Raw genomic sequence first — 14,316 nt, forward strand, 5'->3', positions numbered from 1 at the left:
TCTACAAATTTATATCATAAATTTATTTGTTCCCTAGGAACTGATTCTACACATTAAATCATGCTTAGACTTTATAAGCCGTTCTCTTAAAAGTTAACCAAAACTGTTAGCTAGCCCCTTAACTGTTAAGCAAGTCATCACAGATAATGCATGAAGTCTAACCACTCAGTGTATTACCACACTGAGACCCTTAAAGCCAAACTAATATAATGAAAGTAGGAATAGCCAATCCCAAAAGGTCTTCACACAAAATGAAGAGATTTATCCCAGTACTCAGGTGTCTAATCCTGACTTCATGTCTACAGGTGGTACTAACTACATATTTTATAAAATGAGTTTTAGTTGCCTAAGGACTTTTACAAGTTTTACGTAGACACTAATAACATGTAAAATAACATTACACCTGTTTAAGAATTATTATGTATCATATACCCATATATTGCAACAACGTAAAAAGCTATGTACACTAACCACAGAACAAAACAAAAAACAGACAGGAAAGTAGAGAAACAAAAGCTGAGTGAACAGTTCACTAGGGCTTTTGGACAACCTGTGTGAGGTTAATAAAGTTGACCTTGATCAAGTTACTTAACCTCTCTATACCTGTTTCCTCCTTGCTAAAATGTATATAATTATAGTGTCTACCTTGTAGTGTTGTGGGATTGAATGAGTTAAAAAAGGTAAAATGCTGAAACAATACACATTAAACATTATTATTTATCGTTATTTTTAAGGCTGCATAGGCGAAGAGAAGCGTATCTTGGGTGGTTGTATACAAGTAGGCACAGTAAAGTCAAACAACAATGAACATGCACCCAGATGCTCTATGTTCAAACTTCAGTTCCTTAACTAATTGTTTCATTTGGGCTTCCATTTTCTCATCTGTAAAATAGGAAAGCACTTTGAAAACAGATTACCATATGACAAAATCTAAGGGTTGTATGTTTAGTAGGATAGCAGGGGAAAGTTGCAGCTGTCTTCCAATTTGGTAGAGGAAACTTTGTGAAGAAGGTACTTTTTAAGGAAATACTCTAATAATGGGCCAACCAGGGAAAGCACATGCCTTGAACCCAGGTAGGTCTGATTCAAAAGCCTTTGCTTTAGTCTACAGTTTGAAAGCTTAAAACGAAAAAGGAACATCCTGAGTCGTTTAAAAAAAAAGTTTATTTTCTTCATATAAGGTAGGCACACTAACCCTTTGAAAGTAATAGGAATACATTAAAGGCACTGGCAGGGATTTGGTCACCATCCATTCAAAACAGCGTTAACACACCACCAAACCGCTAAGTGATCTTTTCTTTTCAATTATGAAAGATTCGTTCTTTCAGAGGTAAGGAAGGGTAATGCTAGAAAAAATGAGATTTGCCTTGTATGATCAGGAGTGTCCCAACAGTTTTAAATCAGTTTGATGTCTATTTTTAGATACAAAAATCTTTGCCTTCCAAGGAACATTTCAAAATCATCAAGGAATACGCATACTGCACCTTATACTTATTAGGAAGTAATATTTTAACCAATAACTTTTTGTAAGTAAAAGTTGCAACATCAAATCATATGTGAAACAAAAGTTAGGTGCAGAACTATCTCCACTGCTGCCAAAAGTGCAAAGAAAAAAAGAAAAATCAAGCTTTCCTAACCGTTCAGGCAAATGCCACCTCCGCAAAGCCTCGGAGGGGGAGTCTTGGTCCCCGGTAGAGGATCTCCAAAGATAACACCATTCGGTTCGATGTACGTACGAAAAGGAAGGTCAAGGCGCCCTTCCGCGACCTTTACGAAAACTCCCAAGAATTCTGTCTTTGCCCCAGGGTAGAGCTGTCGCTGGGCATTCTCCTCGACATCCCGCCGGGAAGAGGAGGTCGCCGCAAGTGACTCGGATCAGGTCGGGTCCGGTCGCACCAGCTCACTGGTCGCACCAGCTCAGCTCGAGCGGGCTCCCACGTGGCGCCCGCAGCCTGCCCAAAGACGGCGCTGCACCCCCGGCCGGCGTTCTGATTGGCCAAGGGCGGCCGAGCGTCTCCGGAGCCGGCGGTGACTCGGCCAAACTGGGCGGGCGCCGGGCAAAGGGTCGCAGCCAGGAGGGCAGCTACCCGAGCAACCGGTCCCGTGTGTTGGCCCCATGCCGGCGGTGCGGATACCACCCGGCGCCTCGGTCGCGCAACCCCATGTGGTCCCGGGTTAGCAGCAGGCACAGTCACCCTCTACCCTGTGTCAGGTAGCGCTCACCTCAACGCTCGAGGCGCCTCCACCTTCAGCTTTTTGGGCTTCGGTTCCTCCTCAGCCGCTGCCATTTTCGCGCTCCCACCTCACTTAAGCTCCAGAGCTCGCCCCACCCCTTCGGCTCTCGAAGGCCCCGCCCCCTCTCCCATCACCTCCTCCTAATCTCGAAACCCCGCCCCTCTCGGCTCCTCTCAGTTCGTGCCTCTCCCAGGCACAGCTATTTGGCTCTACCTCTCGGCCTCACCCATTGGCTAGTTCACAGCTCCTCCTAACCCCGCCCTCCCGATTGTAGGGACACCCTGACTGGTTTAGGCTGTGGATGAGCGCCTAAGTCCAGAAGATGTGAAAGCGCCCGTTTCTCTAGACTCTGGATGATCTAGTAGATTATATCCTAAAATTCAAAAGACGTCTTTCTCCTCATTCAACGTCTTCTCACTCATTTACTCTTTCCAGTACTGTTGGTTACTTTGAAGCTGTTAGTCAGGCAATCTATCCGGCATCCCAACTCCGGGGTCCTCACGATCTTCTCAGCTGCCTCGGCCTCCGTCAGGAGAGGACCCCGCGTCGAATCACTGACTGGCCCAGGAGTCGGGGTGAGTGTGAGGGGCTGGGGGTCTGCGGACAGGGTGGCATCACGAAAAGTGGGACGTAGGCTGAATAGCTCGGGCTCCCGACTTCAGTCTGGGGTGCGGGAGCGTCTCTGGTGCTGTGGACCGGGGCCGCGCCTCCCTCCCGGCCTTCCGGTCTTTCTTGCCAGCTGGGCCGGAAGGGAAAGGTGCACCTGCAGCCCAGTGTTCTCAGGCCCTCAGGCTCAAGAGGTTCAGGCTCATTGGGGTCCCTCACCGTGCTCTGACGCGGGAAAAAGATCTTGTCACCCACGGAGAGCTAAAGTACCGACGACTTGGACCTCAGCCCCAGGCTTCTGCTGTGGAGGACAAAATCCTTAAGTGTCCTGAGCGGACGTCCTGTTAGAGGGTGGCGCCTGGATGAGCCTGGGGTAATGCGGTGAGGACAGTGTTGCAGTTCTTCAGAAACGAGTTGATAGGACTGTAAACTGAAGAGGTGACAGTGAGTATGGAAAAGTGATAAACGATGTGCTTGGTTGGATTTGGTGGATTTGGATTGAACCCGAAGCTGAAGCTTGATTAAGAACTTGATACCTCTATAAAACTAGGAGTCCTCACATGAGAAGGAGGAATTTTGTGGAGCTTGGAATATATCGAGTTTGAAACAGTAGTTTAGGTGGAGATGAAAGAAAAGTTTATTTGAAAAAAAAAAGCCTGATAAGTAAGCCAGAAAGAAACTTTCCAGGGGAGAACCAAGACAGGTTAAGTTCGTATAATTTGGTAAGAAGTATTTGTTTTGTTTTGGGGAAACTTATCAGTGACATGAAATGCTGCAGGGATCAAAGGAGGAAGTTGAAGTCTGAGAATAGGTTGTTGGATTTGATGATTAGGAAGTCATTGGATCATTTGAGAGAACTGCTCTAATAGAGTCCGTTATTGAGAGGAGAAACTGCAAGTGTAGACTAATGCTTCTTCGTTTGGAGCATGAAGTGAAAGATGGTTGGCAAGGTCCATAAAAGGTTTGGGGTTTGTTTGTTTTGTGTGGGAGCAGAAAGCAAGTAACTAATGTATAAGATTAAACATTCAAGAAACAGGAGATAAGACCTGGGAAGAGAGGAAAGGGGATGGGATCAAAATTACAAGTGGAAAAATTAGTGTTAGAAAGAACGGAGGACACTTTCATTTGAGATCATAGGAAAAGTGGAGGATTGAAATGAATGAAAAATTACCTGAATCTTAACATACCTTTAGTAGGAATGCTCTCTTGGCAATAAGATTAGCTTTTCTTACTGAATCTTAGGATTTTACAATGTTTTTAAACAGTCAACATAATAGACTATTGGAGTTCCCTGCAGACTAGATATTTTTAAGTAGCTCAATAATATTTCAGTTCATACATAATAAGTGACATTTGTAGAGAAGAGGAATTCACTCTCTCTCAACAAATGACCTTCTCTCCTATTACGCAGAGAAAATAGAAGCCATCATCTTCTTGCAACCAAATGTACAAATCTGCTTCCCTTCTGTTTAAAGAGGAAAAAGTGTCCCTTCTCCTTGGGAAGGCAAATCCTTTCACCTAGTTTCCCAGTGCCATCCTCTCCTGACTTCTCAGGGTCTTTTTTTTTTTGGTTAAGTTACTTCTTCTCTCCAATTCATCAGCCTTTCCCCTTCTACTCACATTTTTCCTTCAGCATTTAAAAATATTCTTCCTTAACTTTATGAACTAATCCCATTTATTTTCTTGTCTTTTCCTCTCCTTCATAGCTATAGTTCTTGAATGTATCATTTACTCTCATCTCTGTTTTTCCAACTTCTTGCTATTTATTTCTCAGCACACTGCAGTATATTTTGTTTCCATCATTCCACTGAGCTACCACTGAAACTGCCCTTACTAAGATCACCAAATGGGGCTTCCCTGGTGGCGCAGTGGTTGAGAGCCCGCCTGCCGATGCAGGGGACACGGGTTCATGCCCCGGTCTGGGAAGATCCCACATGCCGCGGAGCGGCTGGGCCTGTGAGCCATGGCCGCTGGGCCTGCGCGTCTGGAGCCTCTGCTCTGCAACAGGAGAGGCCACAACAATGACAGGCCTGAAAAGATCACCAAATGGCCTCTATGTGTTAAACTGTACGTTCTCATCAGGCTGAAAATTTGCTTCCTTTGAGGCAAAAAAAAAAAAATCATACTTTTATGTATAAAGCACGGGTATTTATGGTACATAAAGAGGTGTACAGAAATATTCCATGGTATTAAAATTTTATAGAAGAGGGGTGTGAGTGAACGGGAATATGAAAAGGCACCTTAGGATACAATAATGAAAGTTGAGAAACACTGTAAAATAACAGATATTTTCAGTTTTCCTTGTAGCTTGACCTCTTTGTGCCATTTAAAATGTTTACCACTCCTTTTTTCTGGAAACACACTAATATACTCTGGTTACTAGACTCCCCCCCGCCCCCGCTTTTTTTTCTTATCCCTCTTCGGCCACATCTTCTCAGTCTTTTTCCAGGTCCACTTTCTTGACCCACATGCTACTCAGATTATGAAGTTACTTCCATAGGTTCTTTTCTACTATACACATTCTCTCTTTGTAGTTTTAGTCTCCTTATAGTTATATTTTGCATTAATAAAAAATCATGGAGCTTCCCTGGTAGCACAGTGGTTGAGAGTCCGCCTGCCGATGCAGGGGACACGGGTTCGTGACCCGGTCCGGGAAGATCCCACATACCGCGGAGCAACTGGGCCCGTGAGCCATGGCCGCTGAGCCTGCGCGTCCGGAGCCTGTGCTCCGCAACGGGAGCGGCCACAACAGTGAGAGGCCCGCGTACCGCAAAAAAAATCATGATTACATTACTCACAAATCTATCTCCAGTTTGGCTTCTCTCTGAAGCACCAGACCTATATATACAATGGTCTTCTGAATATATCCATTGGGGTCAGATATATCCAGAATTGGGTCAGATTGTATAGGACCAGGGCTGAATCCCTTGTTTTCCCTCTCGTCTCCACTGCCTGTTCCCCACCCCCCAAACTTTTCTCAACCCTAAATGTTTCTCTTTTCATTTTACTCCATCCCTATTATCAACACTCTAGTCTAGACCACACATAACTCATCTCTCAACTAGTGTCACAATATTCAGTTGCCCAATTATCCAGTTTCCACAGTGCGATCTTAAAACTGTAAATTGGGTTGCATGAATCCCCTGCATAAAACCATAAAAAATGATTTTACATTGCACTGAGAATAAAGTGAACCAATCTCTGCTTATCTTCTCCATTCTCATCTCATCACTTCCATCCTCCTTCTGAAGTTGCTAAATTTGTACTGCATTTCTTTGTCTTATGTTCTTTCTCACCTTGAAGCCTTGTGGATTTTTATAGCGTACTGTATTTCCCCTATCATCTTACTGTATTAAATTGTTTGCCTTCTTTGCTGAACTCTAAATGCTGTGAGTTCAGGGACTCTTATTTTGTTCTCCTTGTATCCCCATTGCTTAATATATAAAACATTCAAAACTGTTGAATGAACAGGATCAAGATATTGGTTAAAAATCAGAATAGCTAGATTATTTTCTGGTTTCATTCTCTCACCTTAGATACAGGCCCTTCTATACCTCCATTCTGTTATATATAGAAGGAATACATTTTCTTTTTTAGACACTCTTCCAAGGATATTTTGACTATTGTAATTGCACTGCTTGTGAATCATCAGGGTGAGTGTGTTCAACATTCAGTAAAGAGGGTTTACGAAGTATTTAAGCTGCAGTCAAAGCTCTGATGGAACTGCCTCTGAACACAGTTTCTTAAGTGGCTTTAAAATAAGCTTGGAGAATTCTGTTTTCTGACTCAGAAGTCACTAGGAACAAAAAGATAGTTGTGGTGGTAGCTTTCCCAGAAAGTTTATTAAAATAATGAAATAAATAACTGCAGCTACTCAAAGGATAAGTAGCTAAAGAAACAAGCAAATTTACACTGCTGCATGTGGTATTTGTTTTTTGCATTAAGTCCTTGGTCTTAATATGGATAGAAGAAATAAGCTTTTTTTCCCTATAAAAGAAGGTTAAGATGGGTTTTGAAGCTAAGCACTGTTGAAAGCTACAAGTGCTGTGCTTTCCTCTCAGCACTGAGGACAACAGCAATAAATCCAGATGGAGGTTTAACTTACTCTATTCTTCTGAGACCTGAACTACTGCCAATGAAAACAACTTTGGTGGAAACTTTTCCTGGAAAGAATTTTTCACCAGCTTAAGAGGATGTGTAGGAATCTGGCCGCTCAAGTAAAGAAACCACAAAGTCACTTGCTTCAAGAATAAGCAGCTTTTTTAGGGTATATTGTGGCAATGGAGTACCACAGATCCATGTGAACTACATTTTCTTTAGGATGAATAGTTTAAGAAGATAACCTATGTCAGCTCTCTTAAATATAATTTCTGGTCTAAATAATTTATTAGAATACATTTTGGCTTCTAACTAAACAAGAGGCATATCCTTCAACTCTTCCTCTTAAATTATAAGCTCAAACAGCACATTTGCTGCCCAGTCCAATATGATAACAGCTAGCTCCATGTAGTTATTTAAATTTAAATTAATTAAAATTAAAACTTCAGTACCTCAGTTGCATTATCCATATTTCAGGTGCTCACATGTGACTGGTGGCTGCTGTATCGGACAGCACAGATAGAGGACATGTCCATTATTGCAGTAAATTGTACTGACACTGATGCAATAGAGTGTGTTCCTGATAATTAGTTTCTAAGAGGCAGGTAAGAACAGGAGCTCAAGATTCAACTGGATCTGGGTTTGAATCCTAGCTCTGATACTTATTGTATCATCTTAGATAATTGACTTATCATTTCCAAGACTTTATTGTCTTATCTGTAAAATGGGGATAAAAACAGTATTTATAGCATTGAGTTGTGAGGATTAAATAAGATAATATAAAAAAAAAAGATAATATAAGAAAAGTGCCTAGCATAGTGTCTGGCCCACAGTAAGTACTCAATTTTAGATACTATTAATTCATTTATCTTTAATGAATAAAATACTTTGAATGAAGCTGAAAATTAATTATTGTGAAGGATGCCATATTCCTTAGGGGGCTCACCTGAAGTGCTCAAATCTGGGTCTCATTGAGTTGATTCCAATGTTCCACTTTAAATCGTACTTTATATTTCAGATGAAAATTTCATTCCACAAAAGGCATCACAATGCAAATTTAGTTGCAGATCTTATTGCTGGGTACTCCTGTTCTATTTTTTTAAAGTGTATCAGAGAACAGAGGTTAAAAGTCAGTAGGTTCTCTATATTCCAGTGGCACTATTTTAACACTCAAATAGAAACTGACACAAAGCAAACCTATTAAACAAAGCATCTGACTAGATAAAGTGGAAAGATTTTGGAGGTTCCAGATATTAATCCGGAAAAATTTAATAGGTCCAAAGCCTGAGGTATCAGCGTTTATTGCTGCCAACTCAGGTTGATAACTTGGCTAAATAGAGATGCCTTTGAACAAAGAAACATTTTCTTTTTCTACTAAACTGGAACCCTAAACTATCAATATTAACAGCATCCATACTTTATTAATACAATAATTGCTAAAGCACATCTTAGTAGTATTTACTTAATAACTATTGAACATTCACCAAATGGGAAGAGGAAATCATCACCAAATAGTCTTTAAATGTCAACTGCTTTCATTAAGTAAATGACTTCCTATAAAAAACTGGTCAGGTTGATGTCATTGTTTTCTGTGTCAATAGAATTGAATGAATTCATTCTGGAAACTCTTCCTTTCCTATTTGGAATTTATCTTCATGCATAGAAATTATTATATTCATAGATTTTATATTCTTTCTCCTTAGGCTACATTTATCATTCACTACTGTAATTTTGAATGAATGGACCACTAAACACCTGATACTGATGTTATCTATATAAAAGAAAGGAGCAAGTTAAGGTAGATATTTGTCCACTGTCTCCCATATTACAAGGACAATAAACTTTTTATTTGAAGCATAACTAACACTCAGAAAAGTATACAAGCCATAACATAAAGCCCAATGAATTATCACAAAATGAACACAACTTGTAACCATCATCTAGATCAAGAAATAAAACATTACCGGCACCTTAGGAGACCAACCCTGTTCCTGTCTCAGTCATCACCCACACTCTCCTTCCCAAAAGAAACCATTTGATTTCTCAAACTATAGATTAGCTTTGTCTGTTCTAGAACTTCATATAAATAGAATCATACTGTATGTATCCTTTTGTGTCTGGCTTTGTTTGTTCAATATTGTGTTTGTAAGATTCGTCCGTATTTGTTTCATGTAGCAATAGTTTATTCATTTTCATTGCTGTGTATTTCCCTTTAATAATACACTAGTTTATTTTCCCATTGTACTATTAATAAATAATAATAGTTTTCACTATTACAGTATATTTTTATACATGTTTTTTGTGCATATTTGTACGCATTTCTGTTAATCCACCTGGGAGTGGATTTGTGTGTTACAAAGTATTAAAGAATACTTTTTATTAATTGAAAAAATAATTATATTAAAACTAAGCATTTTTTAGACTGAAAACTACTAAACTGCAGTTTTCTAAAAATGTGAAGTTTAGTAGTTTTCAGTATATTCACAAATCTCTAATTCCAGAAGATTATTTTTATTTTTTTATAAATTTATTTATTTTATTTATTTATTTTTGGCTGCGTTGGGTCTTTGTTGCTGCACGTGGGCTTCCTCTAGTTGCAGCAAGCGGGGGCTACTTTTCGTTGCAGTGCACGGGCTTCTCATTGCAGTGGCTTCTCGTTGCAGAACACGGGCTCTAGGCACGTGGGCTTCAGTAGTTGTGGCTCGTGGGCCCTAGATCACAGGCTCAGGAGTTGTGGCTCACGGGCTTAGCTGCACCACAGCATGTGGGATCCTCCCAGAACAGGGCTCGAACCCATGTCCCCTGCATTGGCAGGCAGATTCTTAACCACTGCACCACCAGGTAAGTCCCTCTAATTCCAGAAGATTTTTATCACCTCAAAAAGAAATACAAAAACCAGTAACTCCCCATTCTTGCCCCTCTACCCAGCCCCTGGCAACCACTAATCTACTTTCTGTCTCTGTGCATTGGCCTGAATTCTAGACATTTCATACAAATGGAATCATACAATATGTGATCTTTTGTATCTGGTTTCTTTCACTTAGCATAATGTTTTAAAGGTTCATCCTGTTGTAGCATGTGCTGGTACTTCATTTCTTTTTATGGCTGAATAACATTTCATTTTGGATATCTGTTATTTATCCATTCATTGGTTGATGAATCCATTCATCAGCTGATAGACATTTGGATTGTTTTCACTTTTTGACTATTATAAATAATGTTGCTAAGAACATTCGTGTACAAGTTTTTGTATGGACATAGGTTTCCAGTTCTCTTGGGTGTATACCTAGGAGTAGAATTGTTGGGTCATTTGGTAACTCAGTCTTTAACTTTTTGAAGAACTCAAAACTGTTTTCCGCACAGCTGCACTGTTTTACATTCCTACCAGCAATGTATGAGGGTTCCAGTTTCTCCACAAACTTGTCTACCCTTGTTATTGTCTGCCTTTTGATTTGATTATATCTAGCCTAGAGAATATGAAATGTTATCTCATTGTGATTTTAGTTCATATTTTGAAAAGATAGTGAGCTCTAGTGCTTATCAGCCATTTGTATGTATATCTTCTTTGGAGAAATGTCTTTTAAAATGCTTTGCACATTTTTTATTGGGTTATTTGTCTTTTATTATTGAGTTGTAAGAGTTCTTTATATATTCTGGATATTAGTCCCTTGTAAGATGTATGGTTTGCAGTTATTTTCTCATTCTGAAGGTTGTCTTTTTACTTTCTTGATAATGCCTTTTGAAGCACAGAAGTTTTAATGCTGATGTAAGTCTGGGTTATCTGTTTTTTTCCTTTGTTCCTTGTGCTTTTGATGTCATATCTTAAAAATGTTTTCTAATCCAGGGTCATGAAGATTTATGCATATATTTTTTCGAAGAGTTTTATTGTTTTAGCTCTTATATTTAGGTCTTTGATACATTTTGTATTAATTTTTGTATATGGTGTGAGATAGCAGTCCAACTTCTTTATTATGCATGTGGAAATCCAGTTGTCCCAGCACCATTTGTTGAAAAGACTATCCTCTCCCCTACTGAATGGTCTTAGCACTCTTGTCAAAAATCAGTTGACCGTATACGTAAGGGTTAACTTAAGAACCTTCAATTCTATTCCATTGATCTCTATGATTCTCTTTGTGCCAGCACCTCACTGTACCTTACATCGAGTTCTGAAATCAGGAAGTGTGAGTCCTCCAAATTTGTTCTTCTTTTTCAAGATTGTTTTGGCTATTCTTGGTCTCTTTCATTTCCATATGAATTTCAGGATCAGCCTCTCAGTTTCCATTAAAAAAAAGGCAGCTGGTGTAATAGGGATTGCATTGAATCTGTAGATCAATTTGGGGAGTCATGTCATCTTAACAGTATTAAGTTTTCCAATCCGTAAGCATGAAAGGTCTTCCCATTTTTTTAGGTCTTTTAAATTTCTTTCAGTGATGTTCTATAATATTCAATGTACAGGTCTTACACTTCTTTTGTTAAATTTAATCCTAAATGTTTTGATCTGTTTGATGCTTTTGAATTGCTTTCTCAATTTCATTTTCAGATTATTCATTGCTAATATATAGAAATACAGTTGATATTTTATATTAATTTTATATTCTGCAACCTTGCTTAACTCATTTATTACTCTAGTAATTAGTGTGTGCGTGTGTATGTGTAATCTTTAGAATTTTCTACATACAAGATAATATCATCTGGAAATTGAGATCGTTTTGCTTCTTTCTTTCCAATGTGGAAGACTTCTGTTTCATTTTCTTGCTTAATTGCCCTGGCTGGAACCTCCAGTACCATGTTGAATAGAAGTGGTGAAAATGGACATCATTGTTTGTTCGTTTTGTTAAGTGGAAAGCTTTTGGTCTTTAAGTATTAAATGTTAACTATGGGATTTTCTTTTTTTTTAATTAATTTATTTACTTATTTATTTATTTTTGGCTGCGTTGGGTCTTCATTGCTGTGCACAGGCTTTCTCTAGTTGCGGAGAGCATGGGCTATTCTTCGTTGCGGAGCACGGGCTTCTCATTGTGGTGACTTCTCTTGTTATGGAGCGTAGGTTCTAGAGCGCAGGCTCAGTAGTTGTGGCGCACGGGCTCAGTAGTTTTGGCACATGGGCTCTAGAGCGCAGGCTCAGTAGTTGTGGCGCAAGGCTTAGTTGCTCCGCAGCATGTGGGATCTTCCCGGACCATGGCTCGAACACATGTCCCCTGCATTAGCAGGAGGATTCTTAACCACTGCGCCACCAGGGAAGTCCCTAGCTATGGGATTTTCATAGATGCTCTTTATCAGGTTGAGGAAGTTTCTTTCAATTCCTAGTTTAAATATTTTTAATTACAAAAGGTTGTTGGATTTTGTCAAATTATTTTTCTGCGCCTTTTGAAATGATTATATTTTTTGTCTTTTATTTTATGAATATTGTATATTGTGTTGATTGATTTTCATATGTTGAACCAACCTTGCATTCTTGAATAAATCCCACTTGGTCAGGGTTATAATCTTTTTTATATGTTGCTGGATTCAGTTTGCTAGTATTTTGTTGAGGATTTTTATACCTATAGTCTTAACTGATATTGGTCTGTAGTTTCTTGTATTGCCTTTGTCTGGTTTTGGTGTCCAGCTAATACAAGGATGCTTTTTTGATATATACTAAATTTAAACGTTTTTCCTCCCCCAGAAAATGATCCACAGTCTATTTCTCATAAACTGTTCCGGTGACATATTTCTAGAGAAGCACTGGAAGAGTGTTGTGAGCCAGTCTGTCTGTGATTATTTCTTTGAAGCTCAAGAGAAAGCAGCTGATGTTGAAAATGTACCACCTGTTATTTCAACACCTCACCACTACCTCATCAGTATCTATCGGGATAAGCTCTTCTTTGTCTCTGTCATACAGACTGAAGTGCCACCTCTCTTTGTAATTGAGTTCCTACATCGAGTTGCTGATACTTTTCAGGTTGGTTATTCATCAGATACTTTGAATTTGAATTATCCAAGTTATATTATGATTATATTCTTTAAATACCCAGTTTTTGATGTGTAGTCTGTCTCTCTGTCTCTCCCTCTTCTTTTCAACTAAGCATAAGTTCATAAACATAAACCTTTTTAGTAGGGCATACAGTAGTACACATGGTGTTCCAGTTACTGTTTTAGAAGAACAAAACAATCTCATGGTAATGGAAGCTGTATTTTTTTTTATGTATTATAAATTATGTCATCAGGAAATAATAGTGCCCTCCACATACAGTTCTCCGAATAGTACCACGATTTTGACTGGTTATGAAATCTTCCAATACTTACACTTTATTTTTTTCTTGTCTTGCTGAATATACCAATAATTTTAAACTGATCTTTGTTTTTTGGAGTACCTAATCAAGGCAAATGAATTTTATAGTTCACATTCTGTTTTAACATTTCAGTGTACTTTCTGGCATAATATGTAATAGGAATTCAATTCAATTTAAAAATATTAAGGAAATATTGAGAAATAGTATATAGAACTATGGAGGGTTTTTTCCCTCTGTTTTACATATTTTCAACATCTTAAACAATGAATTATGCTACTGTAAGCTTACCCTTTAGAACAAAAAGTATTTAGCAAGCCTGTCTTCATGTCTTCCATTGTGTAATGTTATGTACATTTTGTTAGGACTACTTTGGTGAGTGTTCGGAGGCTGCAATTAAGGATAATGTGGTCATAGTATATGAGCTCTTGGAAGAAATGTTAGACAATGGATTTCCACTGGCTACTGAATCTAACATTTTGAAAGAATTGATTAAACCACCAACAATTCTGCGTTCTGTCGTCAACTCTATTACAGGTAAGATGAAACACACTCTGTTAGGAACTGAGCCATTAAAACTTCATAAACAATTCATTTTTGCTTATGATCTGGCAGATTATTAAGGTAGTCCATTTTGGCCAGAATTATAGTTAGTGATAATGTTAAAATGGATATATATTTCTTTTCATGAAAAGAGACTATATCTTAAATGATACAGAACTTTTGGTTATTACTCTTCTGTTATTTTGCTACAAGACTACAAAAATATTATTACTATTGTTTAACAGGAACTAGTAAGACTGAATAAATTATCCCAGTTAATCATAAAGAAGCCAATGTAGTGACAGCTGTTAACTATTGTGGTAATCATTTTGTAATATATACATAAATCATGATGTTGTGTACCTTAAACTAATACAATGTTATATGTCAATTATATCTCAGTAAAGCTGGAAAAAAAATAAAATTAAAATATAGCATTATAAATCTGGCATTATGCTGCATACCCCACAATTACTAGAGTATAGAAAATTTAAGACTGCACCACAGAGTACATGCCATCTCCTCCAAGTCTTCATTTTGTACATATAGAAGATATATTAAAAAG

General features: G+C 38.6%; 2 protein-coding genes across 7 annotated transcripts in view; one reads left to right on the forward strand and one right to left on the reverse strand.

Annotated features, from left to right (window-relative positions):
• Nucleotides 1-2,333, reverse strand: part of ADK (adenosine kinase) — a 486,162-nt gene extending 483,829 nt beyond the window's left edge. The window contains exon 1 of one of the 3 annotated variants that reach the window (XM_030862678.2): nt 2,224-2,333. In XM_030862678.2, the coding sequence (XP_030718538.1) occupies nt 2,224-2,288 (65 nt within the window). In that variant the 5' untranslated portion in view covers nt 2,289-2,333. Of the gene's footprint in view, nt 1-1,637; nt 2,161-2,223 lie in introns of those variants that run through there. The other 2 variants (XM_030862682.3, XM_060286438.2) reach the window with 2 other exon arrangements.
• A 187-nt stretch (nt 2,334-2,520) lies between these two features.
• Nucleotides 2,521-14,316, forward strand: part of AP3M1 (adaptor related protein complex 3 subunit mu 1) — a 33,614-nt gene continuing 21,818 nt past the window's right edge. For 2 of the 4 annotated variants that reach the window (XM_060286691.2, XM_030862676.3), the window contains exons 1-3: nt 2,521-2,810; nt 12,605-12,880; nt 13,574-13,745. In XM_060286691.2, the coding sequence (XP_060142674.1) occupies nt 12,608-12,880; nt 13,574-13,745 (445 nt within the window). In that variant the 5' untranslated portion in view covers nt 2,521-2,810; nt 12,605-12,607. Of the gene's footprint in view, nt 2,811-2,839; nt 3,223-3,246; nt 3,286-12,604; nt 12,881-13,573; nt 13,746-14,316 lie in introns of those variants that run through there. The other 2 variants (XM_060286690.2, XM_030862677.3) reach the window with 2 other exon arrangements.

Source organism: Globicephala melas, chromosome 16, assembly GCF_963455315.2.
Source record: "Globicephala melas chromosome 16, mGloMel1.2, whole genome shotgun sequence".
NCBI classification, from domain to species: domain Eukaryota; kingdom Metazoa; phylum Chordata; class Mammalia; order Artiodactyla; family Delphinidae; genus Globicephala; species Globicephala melas.